Source organism: Pithys albifrons, chromosome 25 (assembly GCF_047495875.1).
Source record: "Pithys albifrons albifrons isolate INPA30051 chromosome 25, PitAlb_v1, whole genome shotgun sequence".
Classification (NCBI taxonomy): Eukaryota; Metazoa; Chordata; class Aves; order Passeriformes; family Thamnophilidae; genus Pithys; species Pithys albifrons.
This window is the reverse complement of record NC_092482.1, coordinates 4,806,707-4,833,866: the sequence shown is the minus strand read 5'-3', so window position 1 is coordinate 4,833,866 and position 27,160 is coordinate 4,806,707. Positions and strand designations below refer to the sequence as shown.

Here is a 27,160-nt window from a genome sequence, read left to right as displayed (position 1 = left end):
AAATAAGGCATAATCGGTGTATTTACAAGCAGCACTTTGTCAGATGGGCCACAGCTGAAATATTTAGGAGCACAGTAAGTGCCTTTCTGCCTGCAGAGGGTTCCTGGCCCTGCCCTCACACACAGCCTTGTGCCAGGACTGGGAAAAACATTCAAACCCCCAAACGGGCTCCCAGTTTGGAGCTCAACTGTGTAAGTAAAATGTTATTTCCAATTTGTGGCTTGTGGCAGAGCATTCCCACGTGGGGCTGGGACATGCTTGGTGGTGCCTGGGGGAGGAAGGTGTTGGCAGCGACCCAGAGGGGAAGGGCAGGAGGATCAGACACTGTGGAGGGTGGCCCAAGCCCACCACCAGATCCTCAGAGGCAGGAGAGGCAGAGAGCCATGAAAGGCAGGGAACAGGAGGATGGAAGGGAGAAGGGGTCCTCTCCCAGTGCCACCAGTACCCCACCCACCCCCTCCCAGCCCAGGGAGTGATGCAGCAGACAAGGAGCAGTGTGGTCAGTGCAGCCACCTGAGGCTCCTCAGCCCTGCCAGGGGAAGGTGCTCTGCACAGGGAGCTTTAAGCTGCACAAACAGGACTAAGAAGCTGTCCCAGTCCAGCAGGTGGGCCCAGTTTGTCTCTGTGTGGGTGTGCCCAAAGCTGGGCATTCCAAACCCTCTGGGCCATTGCCCAGCAACTGTTCCCAAGGGCCCATTGGCAGCAGCTGCCCAGGGCACAGCTGAGCCCTCAGGCTGGGAGCTGGCTGGGAAAGAAGCCTGGCAGAGGAGCTGGGAGAACTGCCCTGCAGGGACTCCTTGGCACCTCCACACCCACCTGAGGGCTCAGCTCTGCTCAGGGGCCAGCAACGAGTCCAAAATCCCCCCTGAGTGCCAGAGTCAGTGTGGAACTCCCTGCCCTGGGGGAGGCACTGGGGGCTCCCACCCAAACCTCAGGGGAGACAGTCTGGGGGTTGGGGACTTCTGGGACCACTGATTGGATGCAGAGGAGGAGCAGCCCCTGGCCAGGAGGAGCCACCACTCTGGCCCAGACTGTGCCATCATCTGCACCAACAGCTTTGTCCCTTCCTTTGCCTTTGGCCTCGGGGGAACCACGTGGGGCTCAGCACAGGGGCCACCAAACCCCCCTGTGTTTGTGCCCCAGGGGGCTGGGTTAGACTGCTGGGCTTGGGGGTTAAACCCAATTTCTCTTTGTGCCATTGCATTTATTGGAATATTGTTATTAAATTGTAACTCTGACTTAGAATCTCTTTGGTGTTGGGTTCATTTCTCCTGCAGGTTCACCTTCAAACCAGCACACAGGCAGAGACCCACCAGTGTTGAAGCCCCAACCATGCTGTGAGTGTCCCAGAGTGACCCACCTGGCACGGCGGGATGGAAGATGTGCTGGTCAAGTTCACCTTTCTCCTGCTCTGGGGCACTCAGGTCAACCCTGAGCCAGAGCAGCCCATCTGCAGAAGGACTTGTCCTGAAGGAACGTGGGTTTGTGCATGAAAATGGGCAGCTGGGACAGGTTTGGAGGATGGATTTGCACCTTCTCCAGGTTAAGGGATGTCCTCAGTCCCTCAGACAGCTGGTAGACCCCAACACACCTTCCCGAGTGTCCTTCCAAGGTCTGGATTCCATCAGCTCTCCCAAATCAGCTTCTCATAGTCCAGCTGAGCCTCTCCCAGGTGTGGCCACCACATGGGTGACAGTCACTGGCCACTGAGGTAGCGGAGGTGCAAACACCCACACATGGCATCCTTTGCCACTGCTCCAGGTTACAAACCCATCAGGGTTTGGAGCTCCAGGAAAATTGCCTTCTCTCTTCACTGGGGAAAAGCAGCAGCTTTTTGACCAATTTGTATTTAAATTCCTGGTTGTTAATAAAGGAGAGTCCAGGAGATGACCACAATGCACAGATCAGGTGAAAGGTTTGATCATAGAGATCCCACCATGACCATTGAGATCCCATCATGACCGTGGAGATCCCACCATATCTTAGAGATCCCACCATGCCCATAGAGATGTCACCATACCCTAGAGACTCCACCATTCTCTAGAGATTCCACCACGATCATGGAGATTCCCCACACCCTAGAGATCCCACCATGACCGTGGAGATCCCACCATGACCGTGGAGATCCCACCATGACAATGGAGATCCCACCATGACCGTGGAGATCCCACCATGACCGTGGACATCCCACCATGACCGTGGAGATCCCACCATGACTGTGGAGATCCCACCATGACTGCGGACATCCCACCATGACCGTGGAGATCCCACCACACTCTAGAGATCTCACCATGACTGTGGACATCCCACCATGACTGTGGAGATCCCACCATGACCATGGAGATCCCACCATGACTGTGGAGATCCATCATGACCATGGAGATCTCACCATGACTGTGGAGATCCCACCATGACCGTGGACATCCTACCATGACCGTGGAGATCCCACCATGACTGTGGACATCCCACCATGACCGTGGAGATCCCACCACACTCTAGAGATCTCACCATGACTGTGGACATCCCACCATGACCATGGAGATCCCACCATGACTGTGGAGATCCCATCATGACCATGGAGATCTCACCATGACTGTGGAGATCCCACCATGACCGTGGACATCCCACCATGACCGTGGAGATCCCACCATGACCGTGGACATCCCATCATGACTGTGGAGATCTCACCATGACTGTGGACATCCCACCATGACTGTGGACATCCCACCATGACAATGGAGATCCCACCACACTCTAGAGATCCCACCATGACTGTGGACATCCCACCATGACCATGGCAATCCCACCATGACTGTGGAGATCCCACCATGACTGTGGAGATACCACCATGACTGTGGACATCCCATCATGACTGTGGAGATCTCACCATGACTGTGGACATCCCACCATGACTGTGGACATCCCACCATGACCATAGAGATGCCACCACGACCGTGGAGATCCCACCATGACTGTGGACATCCCACCATGACAATGGAGATCCCACCACACTCTAGAGATCCCACCATGACCATGGAGATCCCACCATGACTGTGGAGATCTCACCATGACTGTGGACATCCCACCATGACTGTGGACATCCCACCATGACAATGGAGATCCCACCATGACTGTGGAGATCCCATCATGACCATGGAGATCTCACCATGACTGTGGAGATCCCACCATGACCGTGGACATCCCACCATGACCGTGGAGATCCCACCATGACCGTGGACATCCCATCATGACTGTGGAGATCTCACCATGACTGTGGACATCCCACCATGACTGTGGACATCCCACCATGACAATGGAGATCCCACCACACTCTAGAGATCCCACCATGACTGTGGACATCCCACCATGACCATGGCAATCCCACCATGACTGTGGAGATCCCACCATGACTGTGGAGATACCACCATGACTGTGGACATCCCATCATGACTGTGGAGATCTCACCATGACTGTGGACATCCCACCATGACTGTGGACATCCCACCATGACCATAGAGATGCCACCACGACCGTGGAGATCCCACCATGACTGTGGACATCCCACCATGACAATGGAGATCCCACCACACTCTAGAGATCCCACCATGACCATGGAGATCCCACCATGACTGTGGAGATCTCACCATGACTGTGGACATCCCACCATGACTGTGGACATCCCACCATGACAATGGAGATCCCACCACACTCTAGAGATCCCACCATGACCATGGAGATCCCACCATGACTGTGGACATCCCACCATGACTGTGGAGATCTCACCATGACTGTAGACATCCCACCATGACTGTGGACATCCCACCATGACAATGGAGATCCCACCATGATCGTGGAGATCCCACCATGACTGAGGACATCCCACCATGACCGTGGAGATCCCACCACACTCTAGAGATCTCACCATGACTGTGGATATCCCACCATGACCATGGAGATCCCACCATGACTGTGGAGATCCCATCATGACCATGGAGATTTCACCATGACTGTGGAGATCCCACCATGACTGTGGAGATCCCACCATGACTGTGGAGATCCCATCATGACCATGGAGATCCCACCATGACTGTGGACATCCCACCATGACTGTGGACATCCCACCATGACCATGGAGATCCCACCATGACCGTGGAGATCCCACCATGACTGTGGACATCCCACCATGACCGTGGAGATCCCACCACACTCTAGAGATCTCACCATGACTGTGGACATCCCACCATGACTGTGGACATCCCACCATGACCATGGAGATCCCACCATGACTGTGGAGATCCCATCATGACCATGGAGATCTCACCATGACTGTGGAGATCTCACCATGACTGTGGACATCCCACCATGACTGTAGAGATCCCATCATGACCATGGAGATCCCACCATGACTGTGGACATCCCACCATGACTGTGGACATCCCACCATGACAATGGAGATCCCACCATGACCATGGAGATCCCACCATGACTGTGGACATCCCATCATGACCGTGGAGATCCCACCATGACTGTGGAGATCCCATCATGACCGTGGAGATCTCACCATGACTGTGGACATCCCACCATGACTGTGGACATCCCACCATGACCATAGAGATCCCACCATGACCGTGGAGATCCCACCATGACTGTGGACATCCCACCATGACCGTGGAGATTCCACCACGCTCTAGAGATCTCACCATGACTGTGGACATCCCACCATGACAATGGAGATCCCACCATGACCGTGGAGATCCCACCATGACTGTGGACATCCCACCATGACCGTGGAAATCCCACCACACTCTAGAGATCCCACCATGACTGTGGACATCCCACCATGACTGTGGAGATCCCATCATGACCATGGAGATCTCACCATGACCGTGGAGATCCCACCATGACTGTGGACATCCCACCATGACCGTGGAGATCCCACCACACTCTAGAGATCCCACCATGACTGTGGACATCCCACCATGACTGTGGAGATCCCATCATGACCATGGAGATCTCACCATGACCGTGGAGATCTCACCATGACTGTGGACATCCCACCATGACTGTGGACATCCCACCATGACAATGGAGATCCCACCATGACCATGGAGATCGCACCATGACTGTGGAGATCCCACCATGACCATGGAGATCCCACCATGACTGTGGAGATCCCATCATGACTGTGGAGATCCCACCATGACCGTGGAGGTCCCACCATCCCAGAGCAGATGAGGACGGAGCTGAGCACCAGAGGCTGAGCACGACCATGGCATCACATCCACCCCACCAGGAGCTCTGTGAGGATGTGGTGGGAGGGGAAAAGGGGGGACGAGGGCTGAGGAAGGGGATGAGCTCCTGGGATGGGCTCTCCTGGGGGCCTCCAGCTTGGGGTGGGGTGGGCAAGGCAGAAATGACACAACCTGGCCATTTCCACAAGACCAGCTTTAATATCAGTCATGAGAACGAGGAGAAAGCACAGAATCCATTAACGGGAGAAAATAATAATTAAAAAAAAATAAAAATTAAAAAAATAGATATAAAAATGAAACCAAACTAAACCAAAGCCCTCCCCTCACCCCATGCCCACCCACCGTGCCCGGGCTGGGCATCAGGGCACGGCAGGCAGGGGATGCTCCAGCAGGATGCTCACCTTGGGGTGACACTGGTGGTGGCATGGCCTCGGGGGGGCCCAGCTTAGCTTAAGAGTCATCACAGAGTGACACGAAGGACAAGAACAATGGAAGGAGAATCCGAGAGAGCTGCGGCTTTTTGTCTCTTTATTCTAATTGTCAGCCTAGGGCGTTAGTAATGGTGCCAGCAGGGGGTGGCTGGGCCCAGAGTCCTTCTGCCTGTGACCCTCAGAGACTGCAAAGAGGAACAGAGCTCAGAGACACACACAGGGACCCCTCGCCCTCAACAGACCTGGCATGCAAGTGCTTTGGGCATTTGGCAGTCTGGGGGCACGGAGGGAGGGAGGGAGGGGTGGGTGGCTTGGTTGGGGCTTGGTGGTGGTCTCTGGTGGGTACAGTTCAAAAATGAGCTGCTGCCTTCACCTCTTGAAGGCCAACACCCCCCCAGGGGAAAGGACAACACGAGTCAAGTCCAAGGCGCCTCTCGCTTGGCTTTGGCAGAGTATATATATAATATATATATTTAGAGTGTTTTAATGCATAGCGGTTTTCTTCCTTTTTGTTTCCTATTTATTTTTTTGTGTTTCCCCCTGTTGCAAACCTGAGCTGGGTCCCTGCTTCCCTGGGCATTGCCCTCCCTTGGGTGGTGCCCCCGTGGGCGCTGGGCAGGGTCAGCAGGCGATCTCCTCCAGCGTGCCCAGCGTGGCCTGGAGTGGCACGGTCACAGTGTGGCTGATGCTTTCCGAGTGGTTGGGCATGGGGTCACAAGTGCTCTGCAGATGGAGAGCGGGGCACAGGGTTATGCCAGGGCTGCTGGGTGCTCCCTGCCCCTCCCCAACCAGCGTCTTCCTCAGGCTGAGCCAGGGCAGCGTCAATCCTTTGGGAAGCAACGCAGGGGGATCTCCTCTTGCCTCCCCGTGGGGCTCCTTACCACGTTCTCGTCATGGCTCCCTTCCTCTTCCTCCTTGCCAAGAAGGTCTAATAATTTCTCCTTGATCAGCTGCAAAGAGAGGGAGGTTGGGCTGTGGTGGGGAGGGCAGCAGAGAGGTCTGGGCTGCCCCTCTGGGTTTCCAGAGGGCACGGGGCATCCTCATCCAGTGGGCACGAGGGATGGCACAGGGTTGGGAACACACTCCAAAGGATGTGGAGAAGGAGACACAGAGATGCTCCAAGGGCTGAAAGATCCAGGGAACAAAGAGATGAGCTGATTTAGCAGCAGGAACTTTCCCAGGGATAAGGACAAAGGATCTCTTGGGCTGGGCTGGACTGAATTTGCTGGGAATGTCTCCAGGGGTGTTTACACCCTCCTGAAATGGTTTTAAGCTAAAAGAGAAGAGGTTTAGATGGAATATTAGGAAGAAATCCTTCCGTGTGAGGGTGGGGAGGTCTTGGCACAGGGTGGAGCCCCCTCTGCTCTGGAGCCAGGCTGGGACAGCTGGGGGGGTCACCTGGAGAAGAGAAGGCTCCAGGGAGACCTGAGAGCCCCTTCCAGTGCCTAAAGGGGCTCCAGGAGAGCTGGAGAGGGACTGGGGACAAGGGATGGAGGGACAGGACACAGGGAATGGCTTCACACTGCCAGAGGGCAGGGATAGATGGGATATTGGGAAGGAATTCCTGTCTGGGAGGGTGGTCAGGCCCTGGCACAGGTGCCCAGAGAAGCTGTGGCTGCCCCAGCCCTGGGAGTGTCCCAGGCCAGGTTGGACAGGGCTTGGAGCACCCTGGGCTGGTGGGAGGTGTCCCTGCCCATGGCAGGGGTGGCACTGGATGAGCCTTAATGCCCCTTCCAACCTTAACCATTCCTTGATTCCATGTTACTCCGAGTGTCAAAACTGAATTCTCCTATGGGAAAAAAAAACCCAACCAAACAACCCCAAAACTCAATGTCTGAAATCCTTTCAGGGCTTTGGTGAAAGCTCCCCTGAGCTCTGCTCTCCTTCACAGCCACTTCCATTCCCCCACAGCTGCTGAGAGGGCAATTTCAAGGAAAATGCCAGAAAGGTGGAAAAGTGAGTGTTTTTCTGGAAAACTTCCATTGGGGAAAAAGAAAAAAAAACCAAACAAGAAACAAGGTAAAAACCTGCAAAATTGGGTCAGCTCCTAAGGAAGGGAGGTGGATGCTTGGCTGGCATCCAGGGAAGCTGCTGGTGGGAATTTGGGAGCTCCAGGAGCTCAGGGACACAACTCTACCCCAGGGCAGGACCATGAGGAGGGTTCTGCTGAGTGAATGATACAAAAAAAAAGCCTCTCTAAGGTCAGTGTTTCACCCATTTTTGGGTGATTCACCAGAAAAGAACAGTTGAATTGGTTTGTAGGAGATCTCAGAGTTTCCAAATGCTGTGGCTGAAAACACGAGGAGTTTTTGTTGTGCTGAACCTCCAGTTTGTGAGCAAATGAACTGTATAAAACAAGCATTTTTAAGCCATTTTATTCCTTTTCTCCCTGTCTGGGCTGGGTGAAACGTCTGTGAAAGGTGATCATGAAGATGCCCCACGTTGGGCAGCCCCAGGTGGGCACAGGGAGTCCCTCCAAGGGGCCAGGATGAGCCTTAAGCCATATTTGCCCAAAAAGAAATGGAAAAAAAACTAAAAAAAAACCAGCAAAGGGAAACGATTTGACAAGTTTATAAGCAGATGTTAAATAAAGAAGTAAAACAGAGAAGAAAACCCCACACTTTGTGAGGTTTTTAATTATCTCCTCATGAAAAAAAAAACCAAGAAAGCTGAGAGTGGGCGATTTTAATGAAATATTTGTGCATTCAGCCCCAGCTACAAACTGAGGTGTGGGTTTTGTTTGCTCTCCAAAGCCATCAGGAGCTTCATCCTTGGAATTTTCAATATATTTTATTGCTGAATAAACCCACCAAGTGCTGAGAGATGCCCAGAAGGGACTGCCATGGGGAGGGACTGCTGGAAAAGCCAAGTCACCATCCCAATTTTAGTAACATTTAGGGGTCCCAGGGAGCTTGGAGCTGCAACATCCCATGGGACCAAAAATCCTTGCTGTGGGTGTGCCCAAAGCTGGGCATTCCAAACCCTCTGGGCCATTGCCCAGCAACTGTTCCCAAGGGCCCATTGGCAGCAGCTGCCCAGGGCACAGCTGAGCCCTCAGGCTGGGAGCTGGCTGGGAAAGAAGCCTGGCAGAGGAGCTGGGAGAACTGCCCTGCAGGGACTCCTTGGCACCTCCACACCCACCTGAGGGCTCAGCTCTGCTCAGGGGCCAGCAACGAGTCCAAAATCCCCCCTGAGTGCCAGAGTCAGATAGAATCATAGAATCCTAGAATGGATTGGGTTGGAAAAGACCTCCAAGATCATCAAGTCCAACCCTTGGTCCAACTCCAGTCCCTTTACCAGATCATGGCACTCAGTGCCACGGCCAAGCTCAGCTGAAAAACCTCCAGGGATGGGGAATCCACCCCCTCTCTGGGCAGCCCATTCCAATGCCTGAGCACTCTCTCTGCAAAGAATTTCTTTCTCATCTCCAACTTCAATTTCCCCTGGCAGAGCTTGAGCCCATCGTGCCCTCTTGTCCTATTGCTGAGTGCCTGGGAGAAGAGACCAACCCCCAGCTGACCAGAACTTCCCTTCAGGCAGTTCCAGACAGTGCTGAGGTCACCTCTGAGCCTCTTCTTCTCCAGGCTGAACACCCCCAGCTCCCTCAGCCTCTCCCCACAGCACTTGTGCTCCAGTCTCTTCTCCAGCCTCGTTGCTCTTCTCTGGCCCCGCTCCAGCCCCTCAATCTCTTGCCTCAACTGAGGGGCCCAGAACTGAACACAACACTCAAGGTGTGGCCTCCCCAAGGCAGAGTCCAGGGGAAGGGTCACTGCCCTGGGCCTGCTGGCCACGCTAGTTTGGATCCAGGCCAGGATCCCATTGGCCTTCTTGGCCACCTGGGCACACTGGTGGCTCCTGTTGAGCTTCCTGTCCCTCAGTCCCCCCACGTCCCTCTGCCTGGCTGCTCTCCAGCCACTCTGTGCCCAGCCTGGAGCGCTGCAGGGCTTGGGGTGGCCAAAGGGCAGGACCTGCACTTGGCCTTGTTGAACTCCATCCCATTGCAATCAGCCCATCCCTCCAGTCTCTCCAGATCCCTCTGCAGAGCCCTCCTGCCCTCCAGCAGGGTGACACTCCCTGCCCTGGGGGAGGCACGGGGAGCTCCCACCTGCACCTCAGGGGAGACAGTCTTGGGCTTTGGGGACTTCTGGGACCACTGATGGGATCCAGAGGAGGAGCAGCCCCTGGCCAGGAGGAGCCACCACTCTGGACCAGACTGTGCCATCATCTGCACCAACAGGTTTGTCCCTTCCTTTGCCTTTGGCCTCGGGGGAACCACGTGGGGCTCAGCACAGGGGCCACCAAACCCCCCTGTGTTTGTGCCCCAGGGGGCTGGGTTAGACTGCTGGGCTTGGGGGTTAAACCCAATTTCTCTTTGTGCCATCTTCTCCTACCTCCTCCTGGGACCTCCTTAGGAGATCTTATACCTCCTGCTGGAAAAATCTTCCCTCTCTGATTTCGTGGAGCAACCTGGGGTGGTAGGAGGTGTCCCTGCCCATGGCAGGGGGTGGGATGAGATGGTCTTTAAGGTCCCTTCCAACCCAAGCCATTCCTTGATTCCATGAGTCTATAACAAGCTCTACTTTTCCTGTTATAAATTGCGTATTTGGGCCTCTGGGGTCACCTTGGTCCAAAACCTCAGCAGGTCCCACCCAGCTGCTGTCCCACCCCCTGCCTCAGTGTCCCTTTTAGGAACAGAAATCCCAAGGCTGCCCCTCACCACGGAGCCTTTTCAATGTGCTGATGAAGATGGAGGAGGAAACCCAACAATGGTGGGGAGGAGCCTCTGGGGAGGGTCAGTTTGGACTGTGGCCCATTTGGGTGAAAAAACTTGGTGGGAAAAGCCCAGATGGCAGCAGGGTGTGGGGGCAGCTGGAATTTGTGCTCACAGGGGCAGTGGGGCAGGGTGGTGGAGAAGGGGCAGTTCCTGCTGGTGGCACGTGCCAGGCACCAAGGGCAGAGCTCAGGGAGAAGACACTGAGACATCTCCTGGGCTGGGACTTCAGAGCTCAGTTTGGGAACTTGCTGAGGTAAAACCAGGTTACAACTGGACATGGGTGGCAGGGCTGGGACTCAGGGATCAGTCAAAGGGGTTTTCATGGGAAGATGCCAACAATGAGACTGGACGTGGCACTTGAGACTGGACGTGGCACTGAGTGCCATGATCTGGTGATCACAGCGGGGTTGGATCAAGGGTTGGACTTGATGATCTCAGAGGTCTCTTCCAACCCAGTTAATTCTATGATTCTACAAATGTGCTGCTGGAAAAGGCCCAGCTGGAGGTGGGCACAGGAGGGCACAGCAGGGCCACTTGAGGGGCACAGAGCCACACAACGGGTCAGGCTGGGACACACCACAGTGGGTCATCTGGTGTGACCTCCCTGCTCAAGCAGGTGCTTAATTAGTCCAAGACAGAAGCAAACCTCGTTAGCAGAGGTGCCAAGGCAGCCTGACTGTGCCATGCCCTGGCTCCATGCCAGCTCCTCCATGGAGATGATGCAGGAACCTCCTCACCACACTTCACAGTCTCAGCCCACTACTGTACAGCATTACTAATTAAAATTGTAACATTCTTAATTAAAATTGATAATCCAGATGGGCACATCAGGCATAGAGGGTCCAGCGTGGCATCAAGGCTGGCAAACCCTGCCCCTGCCAAGGCACCAGGCGAGGGGTGAGGGCCTTACCTCGTATATGTAATCGAAGAGCTCCAGGATGGTGAGGATGCTAGCACCGATGAAGAGCCCCATCTGGCCTCCAATGTCACCTAGGAGAGACAACAGCACTCCCAGAGGCACCTGTGGGACCACGGGCCACCAGGGACCTCCCTTCAGCCAGGTGAGCCCAGCAGGTGCCACCTCCAGCTGCCACAGGGGCACTGCCCTGTAGAGCAAGGAGGAAAACCCCCTGGAAACCCCACCCAGGGAAACCCCACCCAGGGACACCCCACCCAGGGTAACCCAACCCAGGGACACCCCACCCAGGAAACACCATCCAGGGAAACCCCACCCAGGGACACCCCACCCAGGGAAACCCAACCCAGGGAAACCCCATCCAGGGTAACCCCACCCAGAGAAACTCCATCCTGGGTAACCCCATCCAGGAAACACCACCCAGGGGTGTCAGCTGGGACTGGAGGAACTTGGAGGTCATCTCCAACCTTAATGGTTCTCCAAGGGGAAATCACACCCATGTCTCCCTTCCACGCCTTGCCCCTCTCTCAGGGCATTCCAGAAAGGTTCTTGGCATCCTTTGTTCCTTAGGGAAAGGTGTTCCCACCTCCTCTCATCCCAAATCCTTGGTGGTGCCACCCCCAAAGAGGGGGCAAACACCCCCAGCAGCCCCAGCAGCTCCAGTGCCATGAACAGCAGCCCAGGAAGGGTGTTGGTGGCCACCAAAGCATTTCTCCTGCTGGAAGCCTGAGGAGGATGCAGCAGCACACACTGGCATCCAAGGATGCCACCTGGCATGGGGACAGCAGGCTGCATGGCAGGAATGCCAGCTCCAAGGATGCCACCTGGCATGGGGACAGCAGGCTGCATGGCAGGAATGCCAGCTCCAAGGATGCCACCTGGCATGGGGACAGCAGGCTGCACCCCAGCAATGCCAGCTCCAAGGATGCCACCTGGCATGGGGACAGCAGGCTGCATGGCAGGAATGCCAGCTCCAAGGATGCCACCTGGCAGGGGGACAGCAGGCTGCATGGCAGGAATGCCAGCTCCAAGGATGCCACCTGGCATGGGGACAGCAGGCTGCACCCCAGCAATGCCAGCTCCAAGGATGCCACCTGGCATGGGGACAGCAGGCTGCACGGCAGGAATGCCAGCTCCAAGGATGCCACCTGGCATGGGGACAGCAGGCTGCACGGCAGGAATGCCAGCTCCCAGTTCCCAGACTGGGTGGGGGAAGCACAAGATGCTGGAGAAGAATTAGGTGATGTCCCCAGAGCGGATTAAAAACCCAAACCTGCCAAAAGGAGGAAAGGGAGGTGATCTGGGGTTTTTTTTGGAGAAGCATCTTAAGGCTTCTGTTTGAGTCTCCAAGGGCTGTGGAGGAGGAACCATGGGGAGAAGAGGCTTCCAGGAATGTGGCAGAGGACTCTGCCAAAATCCAGGGAAGAGAAATCACGTGGATTTTGCTGCAAAATCCCCATGGATCAGCTGTGCTGCCTCCAAGAGCCACCCATGGGTGAAGGGGTGTAGGGACCTTTGCTGTGGGTGTCCATAGGACACAGAGAGAGGAAAGATGGTGTCCCAGTTGAGCAGGTGGGCCCAGTTTGTCCCTGTGCGGGTGTGCCCAAAGCTGGGCATTCCAAACCCTCTGGGCCATTGCCCAGCAACTGTTCCCAAGGGCCCATTGGCAGCAGCTGCCCAGGGCACAGCTGAGCCCTCAGGCTGGGAGCTGGCTGGGAAAGAAGCCTGGCAGAGGAGCTGGGAGAACTGCCCTGCAGGGACTCCTTGGCACCTCCACACCCACCTGAGGGCTCAGCTCTGCTCAGGGGCCAGCAACGAGTCCAAAATCCCCCCTGACTGCCAGAGTCAGATCCCCCAGGGTGGAACTCCCTGCCCTGGGGGAGGCACTGGGGGCTCCCACCCAAACCTCAGGGGACACAATCTTGGGCTTTGGGGACCTCTGGGACCACTGATTGGATGCAGAGGAGGAGCAGCCCCTGGCCAGGAGGAGCCACCACTCTGGACCAGACTGTGCCATCATCTGCACCAACAGGTTTGTCCCTTCCTTTGCCTTTGGCCTCGGGGGAACCACGTGGGGCTCAGCACAGGGGCCACCAAACCCCCCTGTGTTTGTGCCCCAGGGGGCTGGGTTAGACTGCTGGGCTTGGGGGTTAAAACCTGCCCATGGCAGGGGTGGCACTGGATGCCCCTTCCAACCTTAACCATTCCTTGATTCCATGTTACTCCATGTGTCAGAACTGAATTCTTCCCATGGGAAAAAAACCCAACCAAAGAACCCCAAAACTCAATGTTTGAAATCCTTTTGGTGAAAGTGCCTTGGCCAGGAAGGTCACAGGACCTTGGTGGGATTTTCCATGAGCTGTGCACCCACTCAGCCTGTTCCCCCCTCACAGAGGCTCCAGCACAGCCCCTCACAGGCTCCAAACTGCCTCCTGAACCCTCTTTACCAAGTAAGGCTGCCACTTCATAGGCTTTCTTCTGCTCAATTGTCTCATAGTTGAGGGCTTCAAAAAATATGTCCAGCACAAGAATATTCTCTCTGTGGAAAGATGGAAAGAACATCAGCCCAGAACCCACCAGTGGGTTAAGGGAAAAAGTGGGACTTTGGGGCTTTATTCCCCTCCTTGCCCTGATTGTTTGTCTCTCTGGGGTTCTCAACCACCCACAGCACTTGGATCTCCTGGAGTCCAAGACCACAGGGCACCATCAGGGAACCATCAGGGCTCTGGCAGCCTTAGGAGACGACGGAAAATGTTTGCCCAAGATCTTTGAGGAGCTGAGCTCTGGATTTCACCTTGCTGATAATTCTTTACTTTGATGATAAGTGATGAGGCCCTGGCACAGGTGCCCAGAGAAGCTGTGGCTGCCCCAGCCCTGGGAGTGTCCCAGGCCAGGTTGGACAGGGCTTGGAGCACCCTGGGCTGGTGGGAGGTGTCCCTGCCCCTGGCAGGGGTGGGATCCTTAAGTTTCCATCCATCCCAAACCATTCTGGAACCCTGTGATTCCATGGAGTTGGAGAATGTTCTAGGCTGGGTTTAGAGCCAGAGATCTCAGAGCCTCTTCCAGAGCCTAAAGCGGCTCCAGGAGAGCTGGAGAGGGACTGGGGACAAGGGATGGAGGGACAGGACACAGGGAATGGCTTCCCACTGCCAGAGGGCAGGGACAGATGGGATATTGGGAAGGAATTCCTGGCTGGGAGGGTGGGCAGGCCCTGGCACAGGTGCCCAGAGAAGCTGTGGCTGCCCCAGCCCTGGGAGTGTCCCAGGCCAGGTTGGACAGGGCTTGGAGCACCCTGGGCTGGTGGGAGGTGTCCCTGCCCATGGCAGGGAGTGGCACTGGGTGGGATTTAAGGTCCCTTCAACCCAGATCAATGTGGGATTCTATGATTCTATGAGAACATGAGTCCAAAGGATATGGAAAAACATGGAATTACTCTCCCTGCCTACACATGGCAGTGCCCAGGGCTGGGAGAGGTCCAAGGCAGTGACCACCCGAGGTCCTCAGCCCAGAGTTTGGCAGAGAGCACCCACATCTCCAACAGGGACAGCAAGACTGGGCTTTCCTGTCAAAGAAAAAGGACTTCCTGCCTTTTTTTGTAGTGGGAACGGGTTACACTCCTGAGGACAAGCCTAGGGAAGGACAATGTTGTCTGGAAACACTTCTAACTGAGAAGAACACAACCTACACCTCGTCTCTCCCAGGGTTTCACCCTTCTCCTCCCTGCAGGACACCCCTGTGCTGGTGCTGGATTGGCCAGGGCTGGTTGGAGCTCCTGGGGCTCTGCAGACACTTCCCCCACAAAGCAAAGATGAGTTTTGTGTGACACTCACGAGATGTATTTTTCTGACTTATTGAACTTCTTCTCCAGGTACTTGGCCGAGGTCTTGCTGGGGATCTTGACCATGGAGAGCTCTTTGTTGTACCTGGTCAGGTTGCAGGGTGTCCTGCAGATGCAGTAGTTGCTGTCCTTTTCAGCAAGCAAACCTGGGGGAGGGCACAGGGTCAGATCTGCTGGAGCCAGGGAGGTGGAGCAGATGTGGGAGCAGAGGTTGGGACCCCAGGGAGGGGACAGGGACATTTCTCTCCCAGTTCATCCCACTGCTCACTATGTTGGAAGGAGCCCTTCTGCTGGAGGCCACACTCTGTCACCAGCATCTGCTTGGGCAGCACGTGGTGACTGAGTCTCCTAAATCCAGACTTCAACCAAGTCCCCTGAGCCCAAACCCAGCCCCAGAGGTGCTCCAGGGGGTCCCATCATCCTGAGGTTTCTGTGGTGATGGAGTCCCATCTAGAACAACTTTATCCCAGGGTGCTCCCAGCTCTTCCCAGCAAGTTGGGTCTCTTCCAAACCCATCCCTGGGTTGCAGCTGCTCCAGATCCCCCTAGTCCTGCCAGCCAGAAGGGTCCCCTCCAGCTGGGGACACCTGTGGCACCAGAGGTCCCTCTTGGTACTCACCAAGTGCAGGCTCTGCACATTCCTTGTACTGCTCTGGGGTACAGAAGGGAGCATCTCCTGCAGGGAAAGGACATGTCCATCAGAGGGGACCACCAGGCTCTCCATGGGGACACAAGGACCTCCTTTTAGCCAAGTGAACCCTGGCTGGTCCCACCTCTGCCTGCCACGGGGACCTTCTCTTGTGGGATGAGGGGACTGCTGGGAACACCACCCAGGGGTGCCAACTGGGGCTCAGTAATTAGCTAAGCTCGTTAAACCTTGGGGCTAAAAGCACCAATGTCAGGGGTTCAACCCTCTGAGTGGGTCAGTCACTTGAGAGCTGGACTTGATGACCCTGGTGGGTCCCTTCCAACTCAGAATGTTCTGTGATTTCTCTAGACAAGGTTGGACTTGATGATCTTGGAGGTCTTTTCTGACCTTAATGATCCTGCAAGGGGAAACCAACCCCAAGTCCCTCTGCCACACCTTGCCCTATTTCAGGCCATTCCAACAAGGCCATCAGCATCCATCTTTCCCTGGAGAAAGGTATTCCCACCTCCTTTAACCCCTGTAACCCCAGCTCCTGTTCCAGCTCACCCAATCACAGAATACCCTGAGCTGGAAGGGACCCACAAGGACCACTGAGTGTCCCTACAGGGATCAAACCCACAACCTTGGCATTACTGGCACCACCTTCTAACCAAGGGAGCTGCTCTCTCCTTAACCCTCAGTGGCCCAGCTGGTGGGGAGGTGGCCCAGATGGTGGGGAGGTGGCCAAGCTGGTGGAGCAGCTGGTGGAGGGGGTGGCCCAGCCGGTGGAGGGGTGGCACAGGTGGTGGAGAGGTGGCCCAGCTGGTGTAGCAGCTGATGGAGGGGTGGCCCAGCTGGTGGAGGGGTGGCCAATCTAGTGGAGGAGTGGCCAAGCTGGTGGGGAGGTGGCCCAGCTGTTGAGGGAGGTGGCCCAGGTGGTAGGGGGGTTGGCCAAGCTGGTGGAGGGGGTGGCCCAGCTGGTGGAAGGGGTGGCCCAGGCGGTAGGCAGGTGGCCCAGCTGGTGGGGAGATGGCCCAGCTGGTGGAGGGATGGCCAAACTGGTGGGGAGGTGGCCCAGCTGGTGGGGAGGTGGCCCAGCTGGTGGAGGGATGGCCAAACTGGTGGGAGGGGTGGCCCAGCTGGTGCAAGGGTGGTCCAGCTGGTAGAAGAGGTGGCCCAGGTGGTGGGGAAGTGGCCCAGCTGGTGCAGGGGTGGCCCAGCCCGTGACAAGGTGGTCCAGCTGGTGTGGGGGGTGGTCCAGCTCATGATGGAGGTGGCCCAGCTGGTGGGGAGGTTTTCCCAGCTGGTGGGGGGGGTGGTCCAGCTCATGATGGAGGTGGCCCAGTTGGTGGGGAGGTTTTCCCAGCTGGTGGGGGAGCTGGTCCAGCTCATGATGGAGGTGGCCCAGCTGGTTGGGGAGGTTTTCCCAGCTGGTGGGGGAGCTGGTCCACCTCATGATGGAGGTGGCCCAGCTGGTTGGGGAGGTTTTTCCAGCTGGTGGGGGGGGGTGGTCCAGCTCATGATGGAGGTGGCCCAGCTGGTGGGGAGGTTTTCCCAGCTGGTGGGGGGGGTGGCCCAGCTGGTGGGGGGGTTTGTCCAGCCCATGTGGGGGGTTTGCCCAGCCTGTGGGTGGGTGCCCCAGCCCCAGCCCCAGCCCTGACCTGGCATGTGCACCATCTTGCAGTTGCAGTTCTCCACGATGTAGCGCGTCTCGCAGTCGATCCTGCAGGCCGTGATGCTGTAAACGGGAAAGAAGGCTAAGCCCATTTCCGGCGAGCGACATTCACCCCACGGCGGGGGCAGGTACGTGAGCTGCAAGAGAGGGAGCAGCGGGTCAGGGCACAGGGGGCACCTGGGGGGGTGGGGTGGTAGTTCTGGCTTTAGAATCAGAGAATCATAGAATGGATTGGGTTGGAAAAGACCTCTGAGGTCATCAAGTCCAACCCTTGATCCAACCCCACTGTGATCACCAGCCCAGGGCACTCTGTGCCCTGGGCTGGTGATCACAGTAGGGTTGGATCAAGACATGGTGGATTCTTACTCAGTGTCACATCCACAGAATGGATTGGGTTGGAAAACACCTCCCAGATCATCAAGTCCAACCCTTGGGCCAACTCCAGTCCCTTTACCAGATCATGGCACTCAGTGCCACGGCCAAGCTCAGCTGAAAAACCTCCAGGGATGGGGAATCCACCCCCTCTCTGGGCAGCCCATTCCAATCCCTGAGCACTCTCTCTGCAAAGAATTTCTTTCTCATCTCCAACTTCAATTTCCCCTGGCAGAGCTTGAGCCCATCGTGCCCCCTTGTCCTATTGCTGAGTGCCTGGGAGAAGAGACCAACCCCCAGCTGGCCACAACTTCCCTTCAGGCAGTTCCAGACAGTGCTGAGGTCACCTCTGAGCCTCCTCTTCTCCAGGCTGAACACCCCCAGCTCCCTCAGCCTCTCCCCACAGCACTTGTGCTCCAGTCCCTTCTCCAGCCTCGTTGCTCTTCTCTGGATGTGAATCCAGATGTGTCATCCCATCTACAGGCACCAGCTGGGGCATTGCAGCCAGAAGAAACCAACGCCCCAACAACTCAGAACCCTCCAAGAAACGAGCCTGGCTCAGAACAAGGTAGTTCTGAGGGTCACCAAAGAGTCACCTCAAGATGGAAACACTCAAGAACGTGTTTGAGGCAAGAGCAAAGAGCTGCTTGAAGGCATCTCTCCTCAGTTGCTCTCCACTTGTGGCAGAACAGAGCACCAGATGCCACCGTTTAGTCATCGGCGCCAGGAAAAGGGGCCCATATGGTGCACGTGGTGTGACAGAGGAGAACAAACAGTGGTGGGCTCAGATGGCATCAGGAAAGAGACTGAGGGCCTGGAGCGGGGCCAGAGAAGAGCAACGAGGCTGGAGAAGGGACTGGATGTGGCTCTGAGTGTCCTCTGAAACACCTCCAGGGACAGAGAATCCAACAGGTCTTGATCCAACCCCATTGTGATCACCAGCCCAGGGCACTCTGTGCCCTGGGCTGGTGATCACAGTAGGGTTGGGTCAAGAGTTGGACTTGGTGATCTCAGAGGTCTCTTCCAACCCAACTGAGAAGAGCAACGAGGCTGGAGAAGGGACTGGAGCACAAGTGCTGTGGGGAGAGGCTGAGGGAGCTGGGAGTGTTCAGCCTGGAGAAGAGGAGGCTCAGAGGTGACCTCAGCACTGTCTGGAACTGCCTGAAGGGAAGTTCTGGCCAGGTGGGGGTTGGTCTCTTCTCCCAGGCACTCAGCAATAGGACAAGGGGGCACGATGGGCTCAAGCTCTGCCAGGGGAAATTGAAGTTGGAGATGAGAAAGAAATTCTTTGCAGAGAGAGTGCTCAGGGATTGGAATGGGCTGCCCAGAGAGGGGGTGGATTCCCCATCCCTGGAGGGTTTTCAGCTGAGCTTGGCCGTGGCACTGAGTGCCATGATCTGGTAAAGGGACTGGAGTTGGACCAAGGGTTGGACTTGATGGTCTTGGAGGGCTTTTCCAACCCAGTTGAGTCTATGATTCTATGATTCTATGGCATCAACTCCTCTCCAGGCACAGCCACACACACAGAGCTTTGAAGCCCTTGGGATCTTTCTGGGTGTCACTGATGGGATCAGCTCCTCTCACACACAAAGCTTTGGATTTCATTCTGGCTGTCACTGATGGGATCAGGGAGGGATGGAGAGGGATCACATATTCAGCTCCCACACTGGATTCCAGCCATGACCTGGCACAGCACCCACAGAAGCTGCATGAGCTGAATGATTAATTAGATCCTGATCAAATTCATTAACAGGGTTACAGCTTTGCCTCCAGGACAACAAGGCAGAGCTGGTTTGCTCAGGGATGCCACCCAGGAGTGTGACATTCCTTAGAGATTTCCTGCCTGGCACACACACAGCACCTGCACAGGAACAATGTGCAGGTGCAATTCACTTGTGAGTTTTTGGGGTGTCTGTGCAGAGCCAGGAGTTGCTCTGGATGATCCTTGTGGGTCCCCCCCCAGTTCTGTGATTCCATGAACTGTTCTCTTTTCTGTGGCTTCCCAAACATGCAGGAATAGCTGCAACACAATCTCCTGCCACGGGCCAAGACTGTCCCCTCCCCACTCTCTGAATCTCTGAGACTTCATAGAATCCCAGAATGAGTTGGGTTGGGAAGGAAATCAGCTCCAGAGACCTTTGGGAATGACAGAATCTTGGAATGGTTTGGGTTGGAAGGGACCTCAAAGCCCACCCAGTGCCACCCCTGCCATGGGCAGGGACACCTCCCACCAGCCCAGGGTGCTCCAAGCCCTGTCCAACCTGGCCTGGGACACTCCCAGGGCTGGGGCAGCCACAGCTTCTCTGGGCACCTGTGCCAGGGCCTGCCCACCCTCCCAGACAGGAATTCCTTCCCAATATCCCATCTATCCCTGCCCTCTGGCAGTGGGAAGCCATTCCCTGTGTCCTGTCCCTCCATCCCTTGTCCCAGGTCCCTCTCCAGCTCTCCTGGAGCCCCTTTGGGCACTGGAAGGAGCTCTCAGGTCTCTGGCTCTAAACCCAGCCTAGAACATCCTCCAACAACTCCATGGAATCACAGGATTTCAGAATGGTTTGGGATGGAGGGAAACTTAAGGATCCCACCCCTGCCATGGGCAGGGGCACCTCCCACCAGCCCAGGGTGCTCCAAGCCCTGTCCAGCCTGGCCTGGGACACTCCCAGGGCTGGGGCAGCCACAGCTTCTCTGGGCACCTGTGCCAGGGCCTGCCCACCCTCCCAGCCAAGAATTCCTTCCCAATATCCCACCTATCCCTGCCCTCTGGCAGTGGGAAGGCAGACAGAGCAGAAGAAGCCTCTTGGTTCATTTAACCGCAGTGGAGGGGTTTGTGCTCTGCTCTCAGGCCCTCCCTGTTTTGGAGACAAGTCTGTGACAAACAGGAGACCCCAGAAAAGCTCCAAATTTTGCTTTTTAATGGAAACTTCCCCAGTGAACAGCTTGGCCATGGAGCAGAGCCCTGCTGGGTGACACAGACACCTCAGTCCCTCCCTCTCTGTGTCACAGAGCAGGTTTCTTGCTCTGAGCAGTGCCCAGATGCAGCAGCTGCATCCAAAGCATCTCCCACACCCCAGGGACTGGCACTGGCCATCACTGGCTCAGTGGGAGGCAGAGCTGAAGCAAAAGGTCATTTGTAAGGAATCCGAGTTTCCTACACACAGACAAGAGTTTAAAGGCAAATCTCCCTGTTTGGCAGGGCCAGAGCTGCTCCTTCTCTCTCCAAGGGGCTCATCAGGGGCTCCTGCTTGGAGCCTCCACAGTCATTACAGCCTGAAGGGCTCGTGCCTTCCCTCCTGCTCTGGAATTTGCAATCAGAAAGTCTCAGCTGATCAGCAGCCAGGTATGGATAAGGGATCAATCAGGAGGGGAAAAAATCCCATCATTAGGGATGGGGATCTGCAGGGAATAGGAGAACCACATTTCCCAGGTCCTGCCTCAACATCCAAAGGTCATTTTGTCTCAGGAAAGCTCCCTTTGCCTTCTCTGGGTGGTTTTGATGAACAGACACCAATATACCAAGTGCCTGATGTGTCAGCTCCTGTTCTGATCTTTGATTTCCAATGCTCTCTGAAGGCAGCTCTCAGTCCCTGGGTCTGGAGCCACAGCAGCAGCACCCTCAGCTCCAAGGACTGCCAGGAACCCTCTGAAATGTTATCCTTCAAAAATCATGGAGTGGTTTGGGTGGGAAGGGACCTCAAAGCCCACCCAGTGCCACCCCTGCCATGGGCCACCTCCCACCAGCCCAGGGTGCTCCAAGCCAGGTCCAACCTGGCCTGGGACACTCCCAGGGCTGGGGCAGCCACAGCTTCTCTGCCCAACCTGTGCCAGGGCCTGCCCACCCTCCCAGCCAGGAATTCCTTCCCAATATCCCATCTGTCCCTGCCCTCTGGCAGTGGGAAGCCATTCCCTGTGTCCTGTCCCTCCATCCCTTGTCCCAGGTCCCTCTCCAGCTCTCCTGGAACCCCTTTAAGAACTGGAAGGGGCTCTCAGGTCTCTGGCTCTAAAGCCAGCCTAGAACATCCTCCAACTCCATGGAATCACAGGATTCCAGAATGGTTTGAGATGGAAGGAAACATGAGGATCCCACCCCTGCCATGGGCAGGGACACCTCCCACCAGCCCAGGGTGCTCCAAGCCCTGTCCAACCTGGCCTGGGACACTCCCAGGGATGGGACAGCCACAGGTTCTCTGGGCACCTGTGCCAGGGCCTGCCCACCCTTCTACATGACAAACTGAGCTATTTAATTGCTGCTCATTCTCAAATCCCACTGCCCACAGCCTGAATGGAACCAGGGCTTCCTGAGCAACCTCTGCCAACCCCAGTGCCACCTCCCTGGCTCTGCAGCCACACTTTGGGTACTGCAGTCCCTGCAGCTCCTGCCCCACACCAACATTTCAAGGGGATGAGCCCCAGGGCCCACCAGAGCCCTAAAACTGACTCGACTCTGCCTTCAAATCTGTTGCTTAATTGAAACCTCTTAAATTTTTAGTGCCCAGGGGGCAGGAAGTGCCATTTTCAGTGTGCTTTTCCTCCCCTCTGATGTGCTGGGCAGGGGCACCCTTTGGGGAGGAACCATCATGTGATGCCAACCCTTCTGGGAGAGCTTTGGGAGCTGCAGGGATGAAGCTGTAAAAAGCAGCCAGGAAAAGGGGAGGCAGAGGCAGGAGGAGTTTATATTTCTCTGTGGAACCAGCCCTTAAAATGGCATTTCCAGTGTGCCCATCCATGCCCTGGTGCCAAGGGCTGGGGCAGGGGAAGGGGGGCACATGGGCCATGCACAACACAAGGTCTGCAGAGGGTTGGCACAGCACCAGGCTCACCCAAAAGAGCCAGGAAAAAGGGAAAATTGAGGTGAATCCACCCAAAGTGAGGAGCAGAGGGCACTGAGGGGCACTGCCCTGCTCTGGGGGGTCCTGCCCTCCCTTGGGACCCGCCTGGAGGGTGATGGCATGTCCTGTGCCAGCTCCTGCACAGCTCCCATTCATGAGCAAACAAACCTCATTCATGAGACTCGGGGATTGCCATGGAAACCATGCCCTGCATCCTGGAGCATCCCTGGCAGGGAGGCACCACCGGGACCAGGGCAGGGACAGGGACTGTGCCCAGCTCAGCCCCATGAAATGTGGGAACCCCCAAAGCAGCAGCCCTGGGCTCGCAGCCCCTTGGCACTCAGACAGGGCCACAGCACAGGTGGGACCCCGGGAGGGTTTCCCACCCTCCTCCATCAGGACACTCTGGTTTTAATTGGGATCATCCACCGTGTGCTGCCTCCTGGGGCTCAGTCCTGATCCCCCCAAACTTCAGGGTGAGATTTCAGAGAGTCTCAGAATTTAAGGGGCCTTAAATCCCACCCAGTGCCACCCCTGCCATGGGCAGGGACACCTGCCACCAGCCCAGGGTGCTCCAAGCCCTGTCCAACCTGGCCTGGGACACTCCCAGGGCTGGGGCAGCCACAGCTTCTCTGGGCACTTGTGTGTCCCACTTCAGGAGCCTGGACCAGTTTGTCCCTGTGTGGGTGTGCCCAAAGCTGGGCATTCCAAACCCTCTGGGCCATTGCCCAGCAACTGTTCCCAAGGGCCCATTGGCAGCAGCTGCCCAGGGCACAGCTGAGCCCTCAGGCTGGGAGCTGGCTGGGAAAGAAGCCTGGCAGAGGAGCTGGGAGAACTGCCCTGCAGGGACTCCTTGGCACCTCCACACCCACCTGAGGGCTCAGCTCTGCTCAGGGGCCACCAACGAGTCCAAAATCCCCCCTGAGTGCCAGAGTCAGATCCCCCAGGGTGGAACTCCCTGCCCTGGGGGAGGCACTGGGGGCTCCCACCCAAACCTCAGAGGACACAATCTTGGGCTTTGGGGACCTCTGGGACCACTGATTGGATGCAGAGGAGGAGCAGCCCCTGGCCAGGAGGAGCTACCACTCTGGCCCAGACTGTGCCATCATCTGCACCAACAGGTTTGTCCCTTCCTTTGCCTTTGGCCTCGAGGGAACCACGTGGGGCTCAGCACAGGGGCCACCAAACCCCCCTGTGTTTGTGCCCCAGGGGGCTGGGTTAGACTGCTGGGCTTGGGGGTTAAACCCAATTTCTCTTTGTGCCATTGCATTGATTGGAATATTGTTATTAAATTGTAACTCTGATTTATAATCTCTTTGGTGTTGGGTTCATTTCTCCTGCAGGTTCACCTTCAAACCAGCCCACTCTGCCACCCTCCCAGGGAAGAATTCCTTGCTAATATCCCATATAAACCTCCTTTCTTTCAGTTTAAAGCCATTCCCCCTCATCCTGTCACTCCATACCCTTGTCCACAGTCTCTCCCCATGTTTCTTTAGGCTCCCTCCAGGTCCAGGAAAGCCACAAAATGAAGTCCAGGAAAGCCACAATTCAGGTCCTGGAAGCCACAATCAGGACCTGGAAGCCACAATCAGGTCCTGGAAGCCACAATCAGGTCCTGGAAGCCACAGTCAGGACCTGGAAAGCCACAGTCAGGACCTGGAAAGCCACAATCAGGTCCTGGAAGCCACAATCAGGTCCTGGAAGCCACAATCAGGTCCTGGAAAGCCACAATCAGGTCCTGGAAGCCACAAAATCAAGTCCTGGAAGCCAGAATCAGGTCCTGGAAACCACAATGAGGACCTGGAAGCCACAATCAGGTCCTGGAAGCCACAGTCAAGTCCTGGAAAGCCACAATCAGGTTCTGGAAGCCACAATCAGGACCTGGAAGCCACAATCAGGACCTGGAAGCCACAATCAGGACCTGGAAGCCACAATCAGGACCTGGAAGCCACAATCAGGTCCTGGAAGCCACAATCAGGTTCTGGAAGCCACAATCAGGACCTGGAAGCCACAATCAGGTCCTGGAAGCCACAATCAGGTTCTGGAAGCCACAATCAGGTCCTGGAAGCCACAATCAGGTCCTGGAAAGCCACAATCAGGACCTGGAAAGCCACAATCAAGTCCTGGAAGCCACAATCAGGTTCTGGAAGCCACAATCAGGACCTGGAAAGCCACAATCAGGTCCTGGAAGCCACAATGAAGGCCTGGAAAGCCACAATCAGGTTCTGGAAGCCACAATCAGGTCCTGGAAAGCCACAATCAGGTTCTGGAAGCCACAATCAGGACCTGGAAAGCCACAATGAGGACCTGGAAGCCACAATCAGGTTCTGGAAAGCCACAATCAGGTTCTGGAAGCCACAATGAAGGCCTGGAAAGCCACAATCAGGACCTGGAAAGCCACAATGAGGACCTGGAAGCCACAATCAGGTTCTGGAAAGCCACAATCAGGTTCTGGAAGCCACAATGAAGCCCTGGAAGCCACAATCAGGTCACTCCAAAGCTTTTCTTCCCCCAGGGCTGAATTATCCCAATTCCTTCCCTCAGGAAACATCCCCCCTCAGCCCCAGCAGACGAGCAGCTTGTCCCACATAACCCAACCAGCACATCTGCTGGAGGCACCTCCTGCTGACTCAGCACTCCTGAGCCAGACCCCTCAGACCCCCCTCAGGATGCTCTCGGTGCAGCCCAGCACCACATCCTGCCCTGCATTAATGATGCACCTCCCCAGAGTGTCTCTCTGGGCCAACCAGAGCCTTCAGCCACTGCAGGAGGAGCAGGAAGAAAAGCTGATTTGCTCCTTTTTGTTTTTTTTTCCCCCCCCCAGACTGGCAGCTAATTTTAAAGGGAGGTTTAATGAGATGGCAGAGCTGGTTTGGGCCAAGAGGCTTTTGGAAAGCTCGTGGTGGGAAGAGCCAGGATTTCTCCCCCTGGGCCCAAGATGCAAAGTCCTTGCTTGTGCTGAGCAGCTGCATACCTGGAAAAGCAGGAAAACAGGAAGCAAAGGCCAGAAAATACTCTTTATTTCCAGGCTGGATGGGGGAAAAAGGGGGTATATTTGAGCATGAAAGAAAGGCAGGAGCCTCTAAGCCAGCCAGGAGCACCCCAAAGTGTGTCCCACAGAGGTCCCACAGCTCCCACCACCACACCAGGGCCACTCTGCCCCATCCCACACCTGTTTATTTTATTGCTGCCCAAAGTGCTTATAAGTAACAGAGGCTGAGCTGGGAGATGGCAAACGACCTCCTCTTTGTCTTTATTTCTGCTCTTTTCCAGCTGGAGGATCATTTCTTTTCTGTTTCCTGGTGTAAAACACGTTTTAGGGCCCCAATAACTGGCTGGACTCGCTCCCCTGGGGGATGCTCATGAGCTTTTCCATCTCTTGCTGTGGCTCATTGAAGGAGCAGCCCCTGCCTGTCCCAGGGGGTGGGATTGAGAAGGAAAAAAAATGGGGTTTGAAGAAAAGATGTGCCCTGAGGGGCTTGAGAGGGTGGGTGATTGCCCTGGGGGGCAATTAGAGGAGGCAGTTTCTGTTGTAATGGTTGGAATTGGGTTAAAAAAATGAGGGATTAGGGCAAGCAGCAATGCCTGGGGAGCTGAATGTGAAGGTCCCTCCAGACCTCTTGGGAAAAGGCTTTGGAGCCCTCAGCAGAATTTGAAACCAGTTCCAAGCAGGAACGTGCCCTTCCCTCTCCCAGCTCCAAAACCTGCAGAGGGAGGGACTCACTCCAGCTGAAAGTCCCCCTAAATCATTTCTCTTGTCACCTCCTACCCCTCCCCTGTCTGGAAGGAGGGATTTGGGCAGGGATGGTTTTTCCCTCACTCTCAGTCCCTCTGATGGGGATTCCAATTTTCTAACAGAAATAACCCAACAGCTCCTGCTGGCAGGAGGTGGGGAGGATTTCCAGCAGCTGTCCTGGAGCCTCCAGCACTGCCCACATTTCTCTGTCATCACAAAGCCCCTGAGATCCTCCCTGCAGGCTCCAAGCTCCCAAATCTCCCTGAAATTGGGATGTTTAAGGAAGACAAATCTCTCCAATTTCTGCTGGAGCTGCCAGGGGGTGGAGCCCCTTCTGGGGCTGGAACTGCAAGGATTGTGGGCAATGCCCTGCAAGAAAAGCTGGAAAAGCTCATCCCAACCCAGGTGAGGCAAAGAGCAAAATCGTTGGTGGTGGAGGTGCCTCTCAGGGGTGCACAGAAAGGACCTCTCATGTGGACCTGCTGAGGGACTGTGGTGTGGGAATGGAAGGCAGGACTTACCCTTTGCTCCTGCGTGGCCACAAAGGTCTGGAATCCAGGGGCCACCCCAAAGCCCAACTCCTGGACAAAGGGTGGCTCTGACTGGCTGTGGATCTGCACTTTGACTCCGGCCTCGAACGTCGTCTCCTCTGCAAGAAGAAGGGGCAGGTTAAAGGCTGTGGTGGGTGGGACAGTGCCCACCTCCATGGGGCACAT

At 55.9% G+C, this 27,160-nt stretch overlaps 1 protein-coding gene across 3 annotated transcripts in view; it reads right to left on the bottom strand.

The window, feature by feature from the left end:
• Positions 1-5,445: 5,445 nt before the first annotated feature.
• LOC139682897 (acid-sensing ion channel 2) overlaps positions 5,446-27,160 on the bottom strand; it is a 507,095-nt gene continuing 485,380 nt past the window's right edge. For 2 of the 3 annotated variants that reach the window (XM_071577548.1, XM_071577551.1), the window contains exons 3-11: positions 26,966-27,093; positions 17,500-17,650; positions 15,830-15,886; positions 15,204-15,357; positions 13,821-13,912; positions 11,368-11,447; positions 6,565-6,633; positions 6,235-6,406; positions 5,446-5,868 (exon numbers count right to left, since the gene is read on the bottom strand). In XM_071577548.1, coding sequence (XP_071433649.1) covers positions 6,305-6,406; positions 6,565-6,633; positions 11,368-11,447; positions 13,821-13,912; positions 15,204-15,357; positions 15,830-15,886; positions 17,500-17,650; positions 26,966-27,093 — 833 coding nt within the window. In that variant the 3' untranslated portion in view covers positions 5,446-5,868; positions 6,235-6,304. Of the gene's footprint in view, positions 5,869-6,219; positions 6,407-6,564; positions 6,634-11,367; positions 11,448-13,820; positions 13,913-15,203; positions 15,358-15,829; positions 15,887-17,499; positions 17,651-26,965; positions 27,094-27,160 lie in introns of those variants that run through there. The other variant, XM_071577549.1, reaches the window with a different exon arrangement.